Source organism: Plectrocnemia conspersa, unplaced genomic scaffold, assembly GCF_051122295.1.
Source record: "Plectrocnemia conspersa isolate PC_06_02 unplaced genomic scaffold, ASM5112229v1 ptg000014l, whole genome shotgun sequence".
Lineage (NCBI taxonomy): Eukaryota > Metazoa > Arthropoda > Insecta > Trichoptera > Polycentropodidae > Plectrocnemia > Plectrocnemia conspersa.
In genome coordinates, this window is record NW_028277178.1 from 18,269,707 (window position 1) to 18,291,359 (window position 21,653).

Here is a 21,653-nt window from a genome sequence, read left to right on the forward strand (position 1 = left end):
ACAAAAATATTAACTGCAAAATGAGATAAATTTGTCACATATCATATAAATATATATATATAAAAAGATATACAATTGTTTAAAACAGACAACACATATAGCACAAAGGAATGACTTGACAAGAAAAACAAAACTGAATCTGTAGTACAACCAAAGTATATTTTATAAAGATACCGCATTATAAGCACAATTTTAAGCATATTATGTCGAAACGTTTGCAAATAATATGAACGATTCAATATTGATATCATATGTAATTAAGACGATAAAATGCACAGCACGCACATACAGTAGAAGTTGAAAATCAAGCTTTGTCCCTCACGATGGTTTCTTAAAATTTAAGAAAAAAAAACACATCTTCTCAATCATCACAACGATACACGTATATTATTATAATCCATCGCATCTTAGGAACCGTTAAAATCATATATAAATATATAATTTACAATAGTGTAAAGTCTTCATTTCCAATTAAATTGGAGATATATTTGATTGCTGACAATTATGGTCGATTTCGTACGCAGAGCCTCGCCAATGAAACATTTAGACGAGGTTGTATTCTTTCAGATTAGACTGGAGGATCGTATCCTTCACGGCGGCAAATACAAATCTAATGTTCTCCGTATCTGAAAAACGTCGAATAAAACATTAATTTAAAAAATATACTATATATTAATGTCATGAAGTGTGGTGTTGATGATGTTTTGTTTATTTCATGCTAAAATATAAATAAAAAAAAACACAATTTTTAACAAACATTTATTTTATGTGTGTAACAACAAAAAAATAACATAAAATAGGCGAATGTCTAGGATTATTTGGCAGTACTTTTTTTGAATAGTATGCAATATTATTATTAAACAATACATATAACTTTTAAGCTAAATTAAATTCCTTCAACGCGTTTTGCATAATCGTATCCTTGACGGCACAGAATACGAGTTTAATATTTTCAGTGTCTGTTTAGATTAAAAACATTCGTGACATTGATCCCAGGAAAGATTAGCGAAAGAAAAAAATAAATAAATATTAGTATTTCACAGAATAAATTATAATAAAAAAAAAATAGATAAATACCATAAGCGAAGCATTTTAAAATTTTAAATGGTGTATTTGTAATGTGTAAGGATATGAACGATAAAGCGATGTCAAATCAAAATTTTACCTGTTGCACACGTGAAATGTGAGTATATTATTTTCTCACTATCCGGATTGAGGTCGACAAACATACGTAGGATAAATTCACGAGCAGCGATCGCGTCTCTCTGAGGACCTACGGTTACAATACAAAAATGATGATCTACTCAAAAATTACGATACAAGTGTGGGTACATGACTAGCAAATATTGGGAGACACTAGCGTACTATCAAATGAACTAAATCCGTTTGCGGGAGAGCCAATTTTTCTATTCTTTCAAACCTGTGGCTGCTGTAAAGTGAGAATAACACATCCTGTCCGGATCGGGATTCTCAGCTAAGTACAACTTTAGTATGTATTCTCTCGCTGGTTTATCGTCGAACTTTGGCCCTTTCGTATTTTAAAATTCATTTAAACGTTTATTATCTTACATACGCGCAGTTGATAAAATAATAATAAAAAAAACTCAAAAGTATATAGAATAAATTAATGTGAACTTACCATCGTATTCCGGAAAATAATCCATAAGATGAGAATACATAATTTTCTCTTCGAGCAAGTCCTTTTTGTTCAAGAACAGAATTACGGATGAATGTTGAAACCAGGGATACGTTATAATGGTCTTAAACAGCGCTTTTGACTCTTCCATTCGATTCTGTGAATGAAAATAATAGAACATGACTAATTGAATATAATTTTGATGCAGTCAGTTCTATGAAATATTGGCAACTGACACCATTTTATTGTTATTTTGCATTGAAATATAAATTAAACTAATATTTATTTCGATAAATATATTAAAACAATAATGTTGAATGCTAGCAAATTGAGCATTTCATATACACAATTAATGTTGTTTTTGATATGCATATCAGGAATGCTTTGATTGAAATCTTATACATTTTCAATATAGTAAAAATTAATATATTTATTAGTACAAAAAATAAATAATACAATCGATACTAACCTCATTTTCAGATTCGAATAAGATTTGATCATATTCACTCAAAGCCACCAAGAATATGATTGATGTGACATTTTCGAAGCAGTGAATCCACTTCCTTCTTTCAGATCGCTGTCCTCCGACGTCGACCATCCTACATAAACATTTCTAATTGTATTCCTCGCAATCGATTAATAATTCTTATAACGTGTTCAAGATTAAACTCTATCAGTGCCGAAATAATTTGAATAACCAAAGGCACCCATAGAGTTATGATTAATATAAATTTGTGTGAAAATGTTTATAATAAATTAGCAAACACTTAAGTAAATTAATATTTAACGATATTAAAATAAAAAACAAACAAACATGTTAGTTAGCTACTAAAAAAAGAGAATCATGCGTTTGTGCGAAAATTTTCAAACATGACCAAGCGATTAGTTTGTGATACACCAAGATGAATAAAAAAAAAAGTACAAAACGATAATTGACATTCATCAACACAGATTAAAACACTCAATAAACGAAAATATGTAATCTTCTAACCATACCTATTGTCGAAACAATTCAGGGGGGAAACACTAGGATTCTATTGTATATTTGTAGCGTCGGAATAAAGCTTTGTTTTTTTTAGCACCTACATAGCTGACATGGTAAAAAATATAACGACCGGGTATAGAGGCTTCCTTATTAATTTGTGATTGTGAGTTTGTGACGTATTTTCATCCCGATACATCTCGTTTACATACCTAAATATAATCGAGTCGAGATCGAACGGATACTCTATAATGCCTGTTGTGGGCGCTCGAGCCCGCAAAATGTCCTGCTCGGTAGGAAGATAGTCGGCGGCCTCAATTCTCTCTAGATCACTTAAATAACTGTAACAACATACATCTCACAGTCACATCGTGGCCCATTCTAAACGCATGCATTGTGGTAAATTTTACATGCAGCATAACCATCGTTTTGAACGTTTTCGTGGTGTTAAAAAATATTTACTCTTATTCATTATGAAATGCAAGATAAGATGAACTATTTTTACGATTGTTCGTTATCAGAGTAGCGCTTTAAAATATTTTTTTCTTGAAATCATACAAAATCAATGGTTTTGCATAGGAAAATGTGAATAAATGAAATTATTATGTACATTAAATTATTATGCATGCTGAAAAAAGAAAATTAGTTGCATTCTTCACGTGACACCTAAAAACTTAACAAGACAGTTAGGTAAAATAAAAAAATTAATATTTATATTACACATCCATAAAAAAAACACCAAAAGTAATTAATTTTGTACAAAACATTTTTTAATTTTGATCAATTTGTAGAATAAATGATAAACTCGAAAAAATATCGTCAGGATTAATCAATTTCTCTTCAATGTGATAGTATCTTTGAAAATAGCATTGCCACATATGCTTATAAACTGCCATAAAACAGAGAACTCTAAAGCAATAAAAATGAGAAATATATCCTCTCATACTTTTAAGAACTGATTTACCAGTTCCTACGAAATTATTCTCTCTGGATTGCACACAAAATATACAACCATCAGTTAAAAAGAAAGTTCTCAATAATTTCCATTGCATCTTTATAACTATAATTCCGATTTATTTCTTAGATTAGGTATGCCGTAAAAATACAAAACATATGGGAAGTTTTGTACTGTAAAGGCATATGAGGACAATTTAAATGAGCAATATATAAAATAATTATTGCATAAAACGAATTGTTTGTGCATTACTGTTGGACAGATTAGATGCAAGCGAGCATTGGTCAGAACAGTGAAACATTCCATGAATAACAACAACGAATCCTTTTCCGAAGATCTAGCTTACATTAATGCACAAACAATCGTTTTATGGAACAAAATATTTATTTAAATGCACATATCTCTAAAAATAATTTCCTGTTAAATAGGACCCAAAGCATATGTGTCATTAACCCAAAATTCTCCAGTGTTGTAACAATACTTTGATAATTGAATATTCAAGCAAATTGAAAACGCTTTATTCATAAAACTGATTGTGGCGTTAATAATATTTCTGATAAAAATCACTATACAATTATAAAGATAATCAGATTAATCCATTATTTACTCAACGATTCAGTTCATATGATTTGATTTATTGTTAGTTGCATTTTTAAAATCTATTTTACATACCGTTTTAATCTAATTAGATATGTTAAAAAAATGTTTTGTACCACATGCACTTGTAGTATTTCACAACTATCGTATTAAAGCATTAAAATCAAAACACAAAAATTAAAAAAATCCATGACTGGCTTTAGAATTAAGCCACCGTATTATAAATAACACATAATCACTACATAGAGTTAATGTTGTGATTAGGTTCGGTCATGAAGCTTTATAAGAAAAAATAAATAAAAATGCCAATGATCGTGCAATTGTTTCCGCCGCTGCCGAAGAGTGACAGACGGTGTTTTTTTATCCGCCAGTCGCGCAGTTTTACCTAAATCGAATTTCCTCCAAATCGAACGGGTATTCTATGATGCCAGTGGTAGGCACTCTGACGCGCAGAATATCTTGCTCGGTGGGCAAATAATTTGTGGCGGCCACGCGATCAATCTCCATCAAATAACTATAACACATAGATAAAAGCTAACACCTGCAAACATGATATCTGACAAACACACGTCGACAGCAAAGAGACGCTTCTGACTTTGAAATCCTCACTTTAATTTACCTCTGGCGAAATCTCTTAAATATATTGTACTACAAAAAGTTATTAAAATTTACGAGATAAAATTTTATCAAGATGTGACGTTATTATTAAGATATATGACAATTTTGCATTGAAACGAAGAGCCTTACTATTTAGCCGAATCTGTCAGTTGATATTCTCTGCGCCGATCGTAGCATTCCTGAATACCGGGATCGCCCCAGAGACTCTTGATGGCTTCTACGAACGGGCTCTCGAATGTTGTCACTGTTTCAAAATCGACGCTGCGTATCAACTCTGCTCTTTCCTGGTAGAAAAAAAATATTCATAGATGTATTTAGATATATCGTACAGTATTTGAAAAGGAGCAGTAATGATAATTGTCAATTGCATTGTAAAATATTAAAAATTAATTGAGCATCTACAACAAAGACGTTCTTATGACCAAAACCTTATTTATCCTGCAAATAATTAATTAGAATTTACTTTTTTATATAAGTGTCTTCTGACCGTTACAACTATTATTATTGTTAAGTATTATAAATACATTTTTCATATTTCCATTACCAAACGTTAGTGAATTGTTTACGAACATTTTAAAGCTAAGCTTGAGTAACTCAACATATAATTTTTTATCTATCTCTACAATCAATAAGTTCAGAAGAATTGTTCCGATTAATAGTAGAATTTTAGCAATATTGTCATATAAATATTTTTTCATTGCTCTAGTTTTATCGCTTACGACATAGATTCGAGACTATTTTTCCACATAAAACTCTCATCCATCTTATGAGAAAAATAAATGTAATGCAAGGCGTTGTACATCCTAAAACTTTTTTAATGAGTAAATCTTTTCAAGTAGTTCAGAGAAATAAAATGTTATGAAATATGTAATCAATGATACATATTTTATTTAGACCCTTATGGTAAGCTATGGGTTTACCGTTCATGCACCCAATTCTAAGAAACTTTGTTAGTGTGAATGATTGGTCAGGGCAGTGGTTTACAAGTGTGTGCTGTAGTCTAATATTAAATCATAGATGTGTTGATGCGATCATAGGAAGTGACATTAAACTGACATCGAAAACGGCTAGCTACTGGTCAAAATGAATTTTATATTTCAACACTAATAGATGGCCCTCAAATCACTGTTTACTCTTCCCATTTTCGTATGAGTAGGAGTGAGATAGATAATTTTAATATAACTGGATTGTTAATCCGATTGAAACAACTGAATAGTGTTGTGATCAAGTATGCTGCGTTAAGTGTACGCTTTAGATCTGAAAGTTTAGGAGCACCACATACCAGACAGAAAGAGTTATTTGTACTTAGGGTTTACATTGTCAGAAATCATCAACGAATCACTGGGATATCAGTAAAATATGAATATCCACTGCTAAGTGATAAAGCTCGGCGAATTTTAATTATCTTAACTTAACCACTCTAACATTAAGATTATAACATATTAGTAACATTCTAATTACAATATGACTGGATTTTCGTGGTTGCTGTGATAAAAAGCAAGTATTGTGTGAAAATCAACAGTAAAACGGAAATCAAGATGACTGTCCAGTTTGATTCAAAGATTTGAGAAAATGTTCAACTCACTTAAAATATTTGTTTTATTTACATTTTTAACCCAGCCCCCACATAAGAACGTCTGTTGGGAATGTTCTACTTTGTACCGCTGCAGAAAAATCCTAATACAGTAAGGGTGATGGAAAAAAATTGGGAGCTCCCTCAATTAGGTTTTTATCAGTCACAAGGCAGTAGGCGACTTACAAAGTAACAATAATAGTTGCAAAGTATATTAAGGAATGAAATAGTGGTTTTTCATTTGCCTTCAACGTGGTGATTGCTGATTATTATAGTGTTAACATTTTTACAGAAATATAAAAATGTCACTAGTGTTTTTAACAATGATATCATGGTATTATAAACTTAAGATATGAACATAGACATTATATATGTGGTTATAAATTATCAGACTACTAAAAATATTTTACAACTAGGAAAACCCCACCATATAATTGAAGATAGATGATGTAATTACCATAAAGTTAAGCGTACTTCTGTAGTGCCTTTCATTTATAAAAAAAAATATTGTTCAATAAAATAACAATAATCACACATGTATTAGTCTCAATTCATAACATTTTATATTTGGCACAAATGCTCTAGATAAACATATTATTCTGCCTGTACTTAAAAGGCATGCAACGCACTCAGCCCTGACACGGAAATTATCGAAAAGCTCCTATTTACTAATCCATTTATGGCTTCACACGGAGGGTAGAATGCGGATTAGAGGAAAATAAAACAAGTTAAAATATACTCACTATATTGGATGGCGTGCCATACTGTATTTTGAGCAAGTCCATGGCTCGGATCATGCTCTGCATGGCCATGAAAATGTTTTGGTAGACGAGCTTTATGAAGCCTCGCTTGTCCTCGTCGCTGTAGCCTGAGCCGTGAATGATACGCATCTGCTTGATGAAGGTGGACTTGCCGGACTCGCCAGTGCCTGTTGCGAAATAAATCGTATAATTAATAATCATAATAAACTTAAATTTATTAGTAAACCTCGGGGATCAAGGATGCTTTTTGATGGTACTTGTTCATTAGTATCAAAAGTAAAATATCATGATACACTCTTGCCTAATACTCTATTGAAAAATGATTGTTTTTAGCACAATTTACTTGATTGCACATTTATAAATTTATTGCACATTTATAAATTTATGCTTAATAATCGTTTACGTTGATTGTTCATTTATACAATACATTTTAATAAATAATGAATGATGTAAGACATTCGAATTTCGCAATTAGTTTTTATGAATGTAGGATAGAAAAAATATTAAATGGTCTTTCAATATTACCTATTTAAAATGGAAAACTTAAGAATTAAATATTAGGATATCTAAATATCACAAAATGGAGTATGTTTAACACTTAACCCATAAATTAAATGATCAAATCTCAATTGAGACTAGTTCATTGCATAGTGCAATACAGATTGCAGTCAATGACATCAGAGTACAGGTAAAACATTGATGAAAATGAGGATAAAATCTCATAAATCGTTATTTTTTTAACTAATACAACCAGGTTCACCACCCCAATTTAATCATAATATTAAGTTTTTGTTCATACACATATAATATATAGTTTACTGTATCACTCAAATGGGAACCTGAAGAACGAATTGTAATTTCAAAACTGTCATTGGATCTGGTATAACTATTTTCTGAAATTCCCCGCTGCAATGATTTATACATTTGTTTAAAAGTGCTGATGCATCTAGAAAGAAATCAGCAATAATCTAACTTGGGCGGATGAAGAAAAAAGTACAATTACGAGAATAATTCTAGACGGTGTAGAAGAGACATTTACACAATATTTTTTTAATTAGCACTTTCGCCACGGATGACATCTATATGTCATAACAAAAATCAGTAAGTAAAGGATCTATGGACATGCCTTTCAGTTTGATTATTTCATAAGTTTAATCACTTGAATTTATCGAACGATTTTCGAAATGGCGTGGAAAACTATTTACAGTGAAAGGGTGTGATAATGTGTATATAATCAAGTGTGACAATGTGCTATCATTTACATAAAAATTATTGTGAGTCATATAATAGATAAATACCCATCCGCAGTGAGAGTTATGAGAATGCGATAATGTGTTTTTTCCACATAAAAAGAATCATAAGTCATTAATAGGACAACAGCAAACATCCTATTTAGAAGATTGCTGGTTGACCGACTGATTGTACAATATTTATAAAAGCAATCTTCTGATTAGGATGGTTGACATTGGATTTCAATTATTTGGCTCATAATTTTCCTTATATACAATATTCTTCTAATTAATTAAAATGCATTGGTATTTTAGAAACATATTTATGCAACAATAAGAAGTGTATTGATTTGATTTATCCATACCTATAATTTTTTCATATTAAATTATAAGTTTTTCTTAAACACCGGTAATCATTATCGTTTCAGAATTGTGCCAATTATGTGTAATGCCATAATTGGATTTAGCTCAAAATTTTGCGACGATGAACTAGGGAAAACATACGAGTTATATCGGTATATGTACAATATAATTAACGAATGTTCAAAATTTAATGAAATGAGTCTGAAAATAAAATAAATCGTTATACCCATTGTCATCAATTTGTTACAAGCGTCGATGTTGCAAAATCAAAATTTTATAAGAGGGAAAAACTGCTTTTTAATAATAAAAATTAAGTTATTCCTTAATATTTCTTACATCTTCTGATAACATTATTTAAAATGTAAATAAAAGCATAAATTACTATTAATAAATAAATTAAATTTGTATTCGGGAGCAATTATTGTTGGTTAATAAAAATAGCACATCAGAGTATTAAATTTAAACTGTTCTAAAAATATAATATTCTATAAAGCAAAGTCATGTGTTTATCTGTTCTAATATAGTAAGATTTCGAGGAATGTATGACTATTTTTTATCGAGGACTTCAACTAAGTTTTTATCTACAAAAGTTTTAATTTAAAAAATATATAATATAAAACAAATATTTAAATTGTTATATTTTTCTGTTCTGATAGATGCAAACTTCGATCTTATTTAATATAGTCATAAAAAGATTTAACCTAAGGTTAAAAATTATTTTACATTGAATGAACCAAATCTGTGTCTTTGTTATCTAGAAATATAAATTAGATTTTATGTGTTAAAATTCGATCAAGTATACAATGCCTACGCAAAGTATACACTATGAGTTTTGGTTAAAGCTTACAATGCTACATTTCGTGTATACTTTCACTTGATAATGTATGCTTTAACTAGTGAGTGTGTGAACTCTCCGACATGAGCTAGTTACATTGTTAATGAGCAAGATTTGACAGACGAGCGTGTTTTACAACCAACCTAAACGCGAGCAACTAATCGTAGAGCCAATAAAAAAAATGGCATTGGTCAGAACAGCGTACTCCCAATGAATAACTCTATACAACGAATCTACTTAAAAGGAGGATTATATAAATTGGAAACTAGATTTACCTTACACAAATGGTTTAAAATACATATTAAATATATAAACTATTTAATTTTGAATACTTTAAACTAGTTACATTGTTCATAAATTATTTTGTGTACTGTAACTGAAGTGATTTGATAGTGCATACATTGACTAGGTAATATATGCATTTTTGAAATTGACACTAAATTTATTGTTGCATTTATATGAAAATAAACACTAGTTGTAAAATTCTTTAGTTATCAATCAAACGTGACCTACACTACTATTAGCTTCGAGTCATACACATACTTTGAATATCCTTGTTCAGAGCAGTAGTTCTTAACCACTGAGGTTGTGAGAAAGCATTACTAAGGATGCGAGTTTATGTAATTTTACAAATTTTGCCTTGCTAGATGAGATTGTTAAGGAAAATGATAAAATTCCAATTCAAACTGAAACTGCACTACCTTAGCAAAAATTTAGTAAATTATTAAATGGATATTTTTCATGGGTAAAATATCTCTCGCTAACATTGCCAACAGCCAAAGTTTAGATATGCTTGGATCCATTTTTTCCACCACAGTTTTATGGACAATGGTAATTTATTAAAAGATGACACACAAGAAATTTATGAGCTCAGTTAAAACCATTTTAAATTCTATTTGGGTAAAATGGAATTATCATCACATTTGCACATAAAAACAAAAAACATTGATGACGGCACGCCACTGATACACATATATTGAATCTATCTCTTTATTAGAGAATATTTGTACATTACTGTTATCAGGAGTCATCTTTTTTAGCCTTAACCGACTGGTCTATTTTTGCCGCCTGCAGCATGACAACGGGCAGTTTTGCAAGAATTAGATGCAAAGTTAAAATAAAAAATATAATAATTCTTGAATTTTTACTTGTATTAGGTACATCTGTTATTTGGATGCTTTTTAACAGGGAATTATTTTGAGATATGTTCATTAAAATCAATACTTTGTTCCATAAATAAATGGTTTGTGCATTTATGTGAGGTAAATCTTCAAAAAAGGATTCGCTGTAGTTATTCATGAGGTATTCACTGTTCTGGCCAATGCTCGCTTGCACCAAATCTGTCTAAGGCCCACTGTCCACGGAAGCGTCACTGCATAGGCGCGTATTCGTCTTTGTACGCCTGCTTGCTGCGTACATATAAACTAATGAGACACTGTCGACGAAGCTGCAACGTCACGATCATGTCGCTGCATGCAAGTTTCATGACGACAGTCAAGCATGTCACATGCCTGAGCGTATCGAACTGCGTGAACGAGTAAACTACAGTGGCAATTTCAGTTACTAAATTTGTTCAGATCGTCGAAAAGTACCAGTGTCTTTATAATAGTAATCTTGCAGATTATGCAGTAAAAAATATTACTGAGAAAGCTTGGAGTGAGGTGGGAAGTCAAATAATGTTTCGTTAGTTTGTATGTAATCAGCAAGCAGGCGTGCAGTGACGCCTTTAACGCATTTAAATTGTCCTCAAATTATTTCATCAATGAATTAAAAAAAAAATAATTGAAACTGAATTAATTTACATCTAAAATTTATTTAAAACTCAGCATCTTAACCTTGTCATCAGTGGGTTGTGGCAGCTAATGAGACAAATTAAATTTATTATTACATAATTTATGGCATTGTCAAGCCCAATAAGTAAAAAAAAAAACAAACATTTTACCATCTCCACAGGCGTGCAAAAAAATGCTTTGATCTCTATTCAAGGGAAAAATAAATTCATATAGTACAAACATTTATTCCATAGACGGCAGAACAATACGCTTTAATTTTATGAAAATAAACAACCGAACCCATCCACATCAGAGGTCAAAATAGAGAACTTGCTTCATACCGAAAAGAGATTCTAACAAGATTCTTGTAGATATTTAAAAAAGGCCTCTGATAATACTTTTACTCTGATAATAAAACGTGTAATACTTTTAATAAATTATATTTTTCTGCAAGTATTCTTCGACATGTTTTTTATATTATAAAATTTTGTAAAATATTTTTTGTAACTAAAAACTGTCACAGGGATCTAAATAGATAATAGCTATTTGGAGCAATGTCTGAAGAACACAGTGGATAATTATAATATATAACAGATATATGATTTTAATTTAAAAATAAATAAACAATTATATTAGTAATTTACATTGGTATGATATATTAACATTTCCTATAATTACACAATTTTTACTTATAGAGAAAAATTTAAAGCAGTTGAAATTAAAAGTAAAATATATTTGACAATCAAACAATCACTTGTGTGTTGTCTTGGTGTAAAGTTACCTTTCTTTAATTTATAAAGGTCACTTTCAAACAAATTATGCTCTTCATATCCCATCAAATGCATAACATTATCTTTTTAAAGTGTAATACTGTTCTGTGGGTTGGAATTCGGGGGGTTGATTGGCATCAAACCACTACCTTTTACGTTGCGTGTTTAAGTAAATGATCCACTTTTCATCTCCAGTAACAATTTGACTTTAAAATAAATTTTTCTGTTCTAGTCATTAATAAGGTTTTACCCTTCCTTACTTTTTAAATGTCTGTAAACTGATGTAGGCGACTTGAGCTTTTGTGCTAGCTTCTATATCGTTAATCTCGAACCTGCTTTGATGTCAGCCCTAATATCCTCACTAACAACTCTAGATATTCAATGTTAACCCTTTCACCGCAGCTGATATTTTCAGTAAATTCAAGTGATTTACAACCTTAAATTATATTAAATAACCATATTATTAGACTCAAAGGTTTATGGTACCTTTAGGAGTCCAACGAGTACTGGTGATTTTTCTGATGACTTGTATAGCCATCCCTGGTGAAAGGGTTAAAATTCCCAAAACGAAATTTTTAGAACCACATTTGACACTTTCTAAATTGAATGCCACCCCTGCCCTTTGCATTACAGATTTTTTAACTGCTATTGTCACATTATAACACTGCTGTTGTTGATTTAGGGTAGAAAATATCGAAACAAAAAATATAGTTATTAAATAGCATCATTGATACGACTACTGTTAACAGACACCAAAAGAATAGTGAAATTATCGTTAATTTGTAAAAAGCTATACATTTTCGCAAATGTAAGAAAAAAAACGTAATAGCGCAATTTAAATTAATGAAATTATAATCATATAAATATAATAATTAGTAACGTTAGAAATTGAAAAACTAGCTTTGCTTCCAAAATATTATTAATAAGCAACAACAAACTACATTGTTTTTATGCATTTTTAAATAAGAAAAATTAAGAAATTGAATTTGCAACAACGTTTGTAAGTACATTGTACATTGTCAAATAATTGTTAGTTTTCTATTTTGTAAATTTTTATTGAGATAGTGTTTCATAATCGACCTTTTGCACTCGCAGTATGTCGAATCTTATCTAGACAACGGGAAAATTCTAGCCATTCATCATTCTTTCTCACAGTAAAAATAAACGATTCAACAGGAGCGCATAGCTGGAGTTGGATATATTTTTCACATTGCAAAATTGATTATTCTGATAAGAATTTTTCTTAGAAGTATTAGAGCGAAATCGTACCGAGAAGCAGCAGCTTGAGCTCTCGGCGAGCGTCCCGCTTGTCCCGGCGCAGCTGTCGCTCGATCTCCTGGTTGATGCGTTTCTGCTCCTTGGCCTCCTCGCTCATGCAGCACTCCATGGCGCCTAAGCGGGGGCTAAGCCGGACCTGTGGAGGAGAAGCGGAGAAGGCGCGGTCAGCGGCGTCTGTGAGGGCGGAGGAGGAGGCGCGCCGCGATTTATGCGGCGCTAACGGGATTAGCGCCGGCGGAGTTCGCGGTGCGCGCGGGGTCGGCGGGGCTCACCGGGCGCCGGCCCGCGAGGGGCGGCCGGACTGGGCGGGGCTGCGGCGCGCTGCCGCCAGCCAATATGGCGCGCGCGAGATGCGCATGCGCCGAGCCCGAGCGCCCAGCTAGCCGAGCCGCGCCGACCGAGCGCCAGCCCCGGGGCCCCCGAAGCGCCAACGCCCCCCCGCGCCCCCGATGCCCACCTGGCCGCGCAGAGGATCGCCGCCCGCGCCCCTCACCCGCCCGTCGCCATGCTGCTCCTCGCGCCGTTTTTTATTTCGCGAGCGCGCCCGAGCGGCGCCGATCGGCGAGCGCCCGCAAACGCCGGCCGCGACCTTTTCGCACCCGATAATTTTTACAATTAAATTGACCAAAACCCCAATTTACAAAAAAATTCAAATTACTTTTTCAATATCATATTAATATTAGCTAATAAATAATACATATATATATTAATATTTTTTCTACCTTTTTCGCCGATTATTATATATTTTAGAATTTCAATCTTTTTTATAAATTAAAAAAATATATTGCACATGTTTTATAAAAAGTGTTGTTTATTGAAAAAACTTGTGTGCACAGTTGAAAATAATACTCTTACTATTTTTCAATTTATTTCTGTCTTGTACTTAAACAACACATAAATCATACTTGAAATATGATTTGTTGTGTTATTTATATAATATATAAATAACACAACAATTTGTGAAATAATAATACCTATGTGCTATGATGTTGTCGCCGGTATTCGCATTGTCGTCATCTTCTAGTCATTGCCAGTGGCAGATCCGGGAAATTAGCAATGTAGGGGCCATTTATAATTCATTCGCAAAAGTAAAAACCTTTTGTTTTAACGCGTGTTTTGTATTAGCGAATATTTTTTAGAAAGATATTATAAAGAAAGAAATTGTTACGTTTTTTCGGTTTATGACAACGGAGAACGGTTCCCAGTTCTTAGAGTCTGTATATTTACTTTTTTCCAAGAATGGTATGATGAAGCGTGCGAAAATAATAGTGCATTATGTTAAAACGTTTACATTTCCAATGTGTATACATTTTATATTTTAAATTTTGATTGTATATTTGTATGTAAATTATATAATTATTTAAGATGAGAGCCATTGCCCCACCCCCCTCCCCTTGGATCCGCCAATAGTCATTACGAAGGTCGGGTTGAACTGTAAGTACTTAACTGGACCAAATAGGACGGTCGAATTGAAAGCAGCTACTTTTATCGGAGTTCGATGTGGCTACGCCTGGTGCGGGTTTGTTTGAACGCTCTTATATTCCAAACTATAATTTCAATTCATGTTCCTATTATATGTCATAAACGCCTTCCATAAATTATCACAGGTTTAGGGAAAAGGGGGGTATCAGCGTAATTGCGACAGTGTGAAGCAGACAGGAGTCAATAGGGCACAATGATATCTTGCGACATAGAGAAGGGGGAGGGGCTAAAAATTCATGAAAAACCTGTAACATAATTTATAGAAGCCGCAATAACTGAAATAATAAAGCTTGTAAGTGTTCTGGCGTGTATACTATTGAGTAAGGTGACCAGACGTCCTCCTTGAAAAAAAAAATCCAAGATGGTCTTTTTATTTTTAGTGTCCTCCTTTGTTATTTTTAAAATCTGGTCATCTTTTATTGAGTATTGGAGAGAGTAACATCGTCCCATCCGGTCCGCGATCCTTTGACCAATGCAAAATAATCGGGCCGTACAAGAATCTTATACATAATTTTGTCTTATACGTGTCTTATTAGACATTTTGCCCCTTTGTAACACTGGACGCAAGCTGGTGAGAAACATTCATGATGGCGTAAATCTGTCAACAGTGATTAGATTCAACTGGCAACAGTGATTAGACTCTCGGCGGTGATATCCGGGGCTGACCGTTTTTATATATTAAAGTTTTAGTGAAAAATACCAGGGCGTCAGACCGAAATTGAACTAAAAACCAGAGACCGGAAAACATTATTTTTGTAACTGGAGCTAAATCGAAAAAAAAAATATCGCTAAATAGCAAAAATACTCGCACAAGCCCGTTGGTATTGGGACCTTACGAATGCAATCATCGGGTGGGTATTTGGATTTTTACGTCCAGAGAGCGGTCCACAGTGTGAGTCCACACCCCCCGTAGTACTATTTATTTTTAAGAGTTTACTTAGTATATTCTCCTAGTGTATATGATCGGGCTCTCGTTAGATTGTATTATTGTCATCATCATAGATTCATCCCCAAGAAACATTAAAAAATTTAAAAGGAAAAACATTTTTTAGCGTTAGGTGGTTTTGTGGTTTCTGATGAACCCGAAACTAGGAAAATATCTAAAATATGGGAATTTAAAAGGCTTTAAAAGTGCCAATAAAGAAAACATCTAGGGGTGGTTAGAACGTGATTCAAACGAACCGGTGTATCAATTTATTATTAATAATATCAGTAGACTTGAAGAAGGAACGGATGAGGATGCAAGTAAAGAAGAAATGACAAGCTGCATTAGTGACACCACAGTACTGACTTCAGTCGACACATTATTAGAGTAAATATGCATATAATATATTAGTATTAATAAAAATTGCACTGATACTTTAAAATTGTAAAAAGATTCTTAAAATCTCAGATTTTCTTAAAAATGTCATTGTAAACATATAAAATAATAGTTTGTATTAAAAGCAAGTACATATGTATTTCAAAATAAATTAAAAAACGAATAATTCGAACCATTCGTTTTTTATTATTATTTGTACCTCCCTTAACATTAATTAACTCGGATAATCGAAAGTCTACAGTATTTGAGTAATCTGTTATGGAGGAGAGATGACCCCAAAGTAGGGTGTTAGGACCGTGTAATTGCAGGTGAACAGCCAGCATACAGGAGTAGGGAACTCCCCCCGGGCCGCTGCCAATAAAAGTGTGCACTATATTTAATTAATACAGAAATTTTAAAAGCAGTGCTAGCATATGTAAAATTAATTAAAGATAAAAAGCTGCTCTGAAAAACTTAACACAGCCATTGACTTATTTTTTTAATTTCGATATTATACTATGTTCTAAAAATATCATAGCTTTTTTTTACCGATACGGACTTCCGATATGAGCGTATTGGTCAAAGTGTATTCAAGCTGAATTTTGGTCAATAAACAATTCGTTTCTCAGAATTCAAAATTCCGCGTCAAAAGCAATAAAATCGCGTCGGCGCCGTTGAGATTTTATTGATTTTGACGTTGATGTTTGACTTCTGAGAAGAGATAATTGTTTTTTGCGCCCTGCATGTCTAATCATTTTATTTTAGAGCTATGTCATGATAATATGAGTAAATAAAATAAATTATACTATTGTTTCAAGTGCGTATTTTCGTAATTTCCACGATAGTGCTTCTTAGGCTTACGAAGCGCAACTGATTCTTTCATTTGTCTTATTTACACTGCACCAGAATGAAAAAAAATTGACTGCACTTTTGCTTCTATCTGTGATATTCTTTATAATATAGAAATAGTGAATAAAAGGTATTTATTTTTACTATTAATTTCCTCGCCCTTCGTCTATTATCAATATCAGGCATTAGCGAAAGCTTCACTCGACCGCGACATATATAAACATATGTCGATACACATAAGGCTTCTCAGATGCCAAACAATCGCAAGGTTTTAATAATTTGCACGTGAGTTTTAGACTGAGGCGAGACAACCCAGACGGCCGTTTAAAGTTTCTTTCAATGCTGATAAACGAACAATAAAATTGCTCATCGGGAGTGGGGGGGAGGGGTAATTTAAATATTAACTTATTAAATTAGAAAAAACTCAATAAACTGTCAATAACGATAATTCGTCGTAAACATATATTGCTTAAATCTGCCATAAATATATTAATTTATTTAAATATATACGAAATTGGCACAAACTAGAATAGCCGAAAAAGATTTAGTTGTATATTAATCTTCAACTTGTTTACCTTTACAGTGCATAAAAAAATGTGCGTCCCAGTAATGTACACTCGGTGTACATGACAAAACGAGTAGTGTTTTTATAATTGATTAGTGAACTTCTTATTCAACATATTTATAGAGATATTACATAATATGACCTATACACTCAGTGTACATCATAAAAAGGCAAGTGTTAAAAAAATACATATTGATAGGTTAATAGTCTCCTGTTCATTTCAGAGGCATACTTTTCGTCAGATTATTTACAAATATATTCTGCATCGTTGCTTTTGGTGACAATGAAATTATAATGTAACGGTTTTTCATAATCATTTTGAAGATGTGAAATTTCCATAGTATGTATAATATGTGTATTAGAATGAAAGGAGCATTGTGGTATTATTGAAGTAATTTTCACTCAAAGGTGGAGATAATAACTAGTAAATAACGTAATGTAATTATTAAGACGATCTATTGAATTATTTTTATAATATTTCAACAACATATTCACAACTACGAAATTATTACTACCATTACAAGATGTGATGTTATGTAGCATTTTTGCATGGCTTCATATTTTTGCTATTAATTTCATAATGAAATTCGATCGCTCAAGACACGCGACATTAGCAGTATTGTACGTGAATTATTATTTTTTAAGTGATTGACTAAACCTGTTTCATAAAAAACATATATGTATATCATATAAGAAAAATATCAGATTTAACAAACATTTTTAAAAATTGAATTTTCATCACCAGATAGATACAAATTTATATAACTGTTAAACTAAATCTTTTACAGATATATTTTAAAGTTCTTATAGTAAAATGTCTGAGAAACATATTTATGTTGAGCAAATTTGCTATATATTATTTACGTACATGACTAGAAGATTCTATTACGATTATTCGAATTAAAAATATATTTTGGGAACCAATGCTTTATTTGTGATTAAGCATACAATTTATAATTTGTATAAAATTTTTTGAAGAGTGAAAATCACTGCTTCGAATTATTATAATTTATAAGCTACTGTACTCTTCTAGAACTTCTAGAACTAGGTAGCACCAGACGCTGCTCTTCCGGGAATGAGCCAATGTGCTTAAGCGTTGATTAATTTTGTTAAATTCACCCACCTCCCCAAGCCTTCATCGATAGCTGTTGGGAATTTTTTGAAAATTATGAAAGTTTGCAGCGACGCAATACTATTTATGTATATAATTACATTTTAAGATCGAAAAAATATTTAGTTTTATTGTATTCATAATTCAAGTACTTCACAACGATGACTCAGAATGTAAGCTGTTATTATGGGTTATTTGAAGCCAGTCCTTTTATACACGTCTTCTGACCATTATTGTACAATAACATTTAGGTGGTATTTTTTGTTTGAATAAATTCTTTCTCTGTTACACATTGATTTTATATTTAATTTTCCTGGTAGCCAAAATTTTACATTTCTATTTAGTTTCAATTCTTTGTAACCCAAAACACATTTTTATGTTGTTATTTCGTAGAAGATGAGATTTATTGGCGTTCTTTTCTTCGTTCAATGATAGTAAATCATTGGTCTTATATTTAATAATGCTTAAAAAAAGATGAAATTTGTATACTGCCTTAAATACTGTACAACATTTGTTGGAAATAAATTATAGATACTTATTTATCATTTTAACAGAAATTTGCTACAAGACGATAGGTTTTTCAATAAAACTTTTATTTTTTTATAAATGATTGTAATAATTATATATTTATAAAGCTATGAAAATACCATTCAGATAACTGCTCAACTATATTTATTTTTACTCAATATTTTTGGAACACTGGTGACATCTGCCTAAGAGCAATGAAAACAATTTACAATATAACAAAAATATCACACATAAATTACGTACTCCAAGTTGATTCACGGATCTAATTTTCTTATCAATGTCTTTTGATCCTCAGATAATAGGGATATTTTGAGGCGTTTTAATGTACATACAGTAAGTAAATAAAACACATTTATTTGATAACAATGTTTATTTATAGTAAAAACTGTACACTGCATTATAGACTTATTTAATATGGACCACTCGCAAATGGCACAACAATATACTAGTTCCGAGCATTAAGAATTTTTTTATATAACAAAAAAAATACATATGAAGTATTACTCAGTCAATATGCTCAGGTAAAGGAGTATAAAGGTATTCTGATATACGTACATACAAATATTTAGAATTAATTTCTTTTGGTCAAAATGCATTATTTGCCATTATTGATTTCAAACGATGATCATTTGATGCTTTTTTAAAATACAATTATAATATAAAAGGTTTAACATTAATTTTATAATAAATATACAATGACCATTATATAGATAAAAATATAGTTAAGTGATCTTTTATTGTCCTTCACTTTTTATATTTATTATATATTTATTTTTTTGATTAAATATGTTTTGTTAAATCTTTTCAACACTCCTCATTTGTTCGGAAGTGGTCCCTATCCTACATTATCTCGTGCGTTTCGTAATGTTAAAAACGCACGGTCAACCTTAAGAGATTCATTATGTATTAATAAATTAGTTGTGAGCTCAATTTTAAAAATATAAAATTTCTAAAAGTAAAAAGAAAAAAAAGAAATAAATGTCTAAGAGAAGTAAAATATTAAATATCCGTAATTATAATTTATTAAAAAAGGTGAAATATTCAATAATAATAGATTCAACAATATACGATTCATAAAAATTTGATCAATTATATAACAAATTAAAACAATACATTAAATAAATGGATAATGAAACAAGATATTAATCTTTAATATTAAATAATCCTTTATAAAAGCTACGTTTGCAAGATGAAAATTTGACACGCGTTCGTACATATTATATAAAAAAGTTACAATACAATAATTGAAAATGCGATGCTATAGTGCATTTTGATTTGGAAGTATATCGTTTAATTTCAAAACTCGATATCAAAAGATATGTTATGATTATTAAAATGTAAGGGCACTTTATATTTAAAATACATATCGTTTCGATATTAAACAGTTATTTTTTTAATACATTATTGATATAATCATATAAGGGTAATGTTATTAAAATTGTGAAAAACTAATTTGGCGACACGATCATTGACACAGTTTTGTATAAATATTAAAATGCAAGTATCTGTAGTTGAAAAAATGTAAGCCATTAGATTTTTTACATAACACATAAATATTTATGTTTTTTAACTAACGAGTGTAAAATTAGTAGTGTCTACGAAACTCAAATGGGACGGGTAAAATTCGCCGGAAACATTCCTTTCTCGTTGCTATTTTCTTTGATCCCCATTAACCAGCCTTCCTCCTGAAACGATAGATATAAAAAATAATATAAAATAAATTAAAAACCGATTATAATATATAGATTAGAATGTAATATACAATCTCGTTAACCTGTTCTTCTGGGTCTTCGTATTCGACGACTCTGATCACGTCTCCGATGTCAAACGAGAGCTCGTCTTGATCTTCTTGAGTGTAGCGATAAGTGGCGCGGACTCGGTACAGAACGCCCGGTGGTAAATTAGTGAGAGTAGCGCCTGAAACGTTTACAATAACAAAATCCATAAACTCGCATAGGGAAGAAACAGTAGTAAACGATAAAAATATTGAACTAATCGACATAGCTTTGTGTGGTTATGTTAATACCAAATATTAATTTGTCACCTTTATTAGGGTGAAGTCGAATATATGTTATTCTCATGCAGTAACATTATTAGACGTATTTTGTATTGCGCATACTTACCAACTGGTATATCGTAAAGTTCTTCGATTTTCTTTTTGTCATAATCTTGCGTTTTATGCGTGCCGTTGCCATTGACTACCGGAGAAGAAGTCGTCGAGTTATCCATCTTATCGTCGTCGGGTTTCTTTGTAATTTCAGGAGAGGTTGGGGTGACTGGGGTCGATGGTTTGTCCGTCTCTGAAGATGTTTTTTCAGGTGTGGATGGTGAATTCTCAATCCATGCGGCTGTAGAAAGGGAACAATAAAGCCATTCCACAAGAAAACAACACCCAATCATGACATTTTTTAACCTTTTTAAACTAACTGAGCATAAAAGGGTTAAACTA

General features: G+C 31.6%; 2 protein-coding genes across 10 annotated transcripts in view; both read right to left on the minus strand.

Annotated features, from left to right (window-relative positions):
- Positions 1 to 140: 140 nt before the first annotated feature.
- On the minus strand, positions 141 to 13,936 carry LOC148226425 (guanine nucleotide-binding protein G(q) subunit alpha). Of its 6 annotated transcripts, none has more exons than XM_088204934.1 (10): positions 13,827 to 13,936; positions 13,361 to 13,505; positions 7,105 to 7,289; positions 4,918 to 5,072; positions 4,556 to 4,684; positions 2,831 to 2,959; positions 2,106 to 2,235; positions 1,640 to 1,793; positions 1,166 to 1,273; positions 141 to 626 (listed from the first exon to the last, which is right to left on the minus strand). In XM_088204934.1, exons 2-10 carry the CDS (start codon positions 13,476 to 13,478, stop codon positions 544 to 546), a joined length of 1,191 nt encoding a protein of 396 aa, XP_088061060.1. In that variant the 5' UTR covers positions 13,479 to 13,505; positions 13,827 to 13,936; the 3' UTR covers positions 141 to 543. The 6 variants fall into 6 exon arrangements, with proteins under 6 accessions (XP_088061060.1, XP_088061061.1, XP_088061064.1 ...); XM_088204935.1 differs by having other exon boundaries at positions 13,642 to 13,936; XM_088204938.1 differs by lacking the exon at positions 4,556 to 4,684.
- Positions 13,937 to 19,971: 6,035 nt separating this feature from the next.
- Positions 19,972 to 21,653, minus strand: part of Amph (amphiphysin) — a 54,081-nt gene continuing 52,399 nt past the window's right edge. The window contains exons 7-9 of one of the 4 annotated variants that reach the window (XM_088204931.1): positions 21,328 to 21,552; positions 20,979 to 21,121; positions 19,972 to 20,889 (exon numbers count right to left, since the gene is read on the minus strand). In XM_088204931.1, coding sequence (XP_088061057.1) covers positions 20,809 to 20,889; positions 20,979 to 21,121; positions 21,328 to 21,552 — 449 coding nt within the window. In that variant the 3' untranslated portion in view covers positions 19,972 to 20,808. Of the gene's footprint in view, positions 20,890 to 20,966; positions 21,122 to 21,327; positions 21,553 to 21,653 lie in introns of all 4 variants that reach the window. The other 3 variants (XM_088204930.1, XM_088204933.1, XM_088204932.1) reach the window with 3 other exon arrangements.

Excerpts from the sequence above, each read along its gene's own strand:
- LOC148226425 (XM_088204934.1), bottom strand. The coding sequence starts at position 13,478 with ATGGAGTGCTGCATGAGCGAGGAGGCCAAGGAGCAGAAACGCATCAAC. Across the intron at positions 4,685-4,917 it reads CTGACAGATTCGGCTAAATA|TTATTTGATGGAGATTGATC; the intron begins GTAAGGCTCTTC and ends TATGTGTTATAG. Across the intron at positions 1,794-2,105 it reads TATTCGAATCTGAAAATGAG|AATCGAATGGAAGAGTCAAA; the intron begins GTTAGTATCGAT and ends TTTCATTCACAG.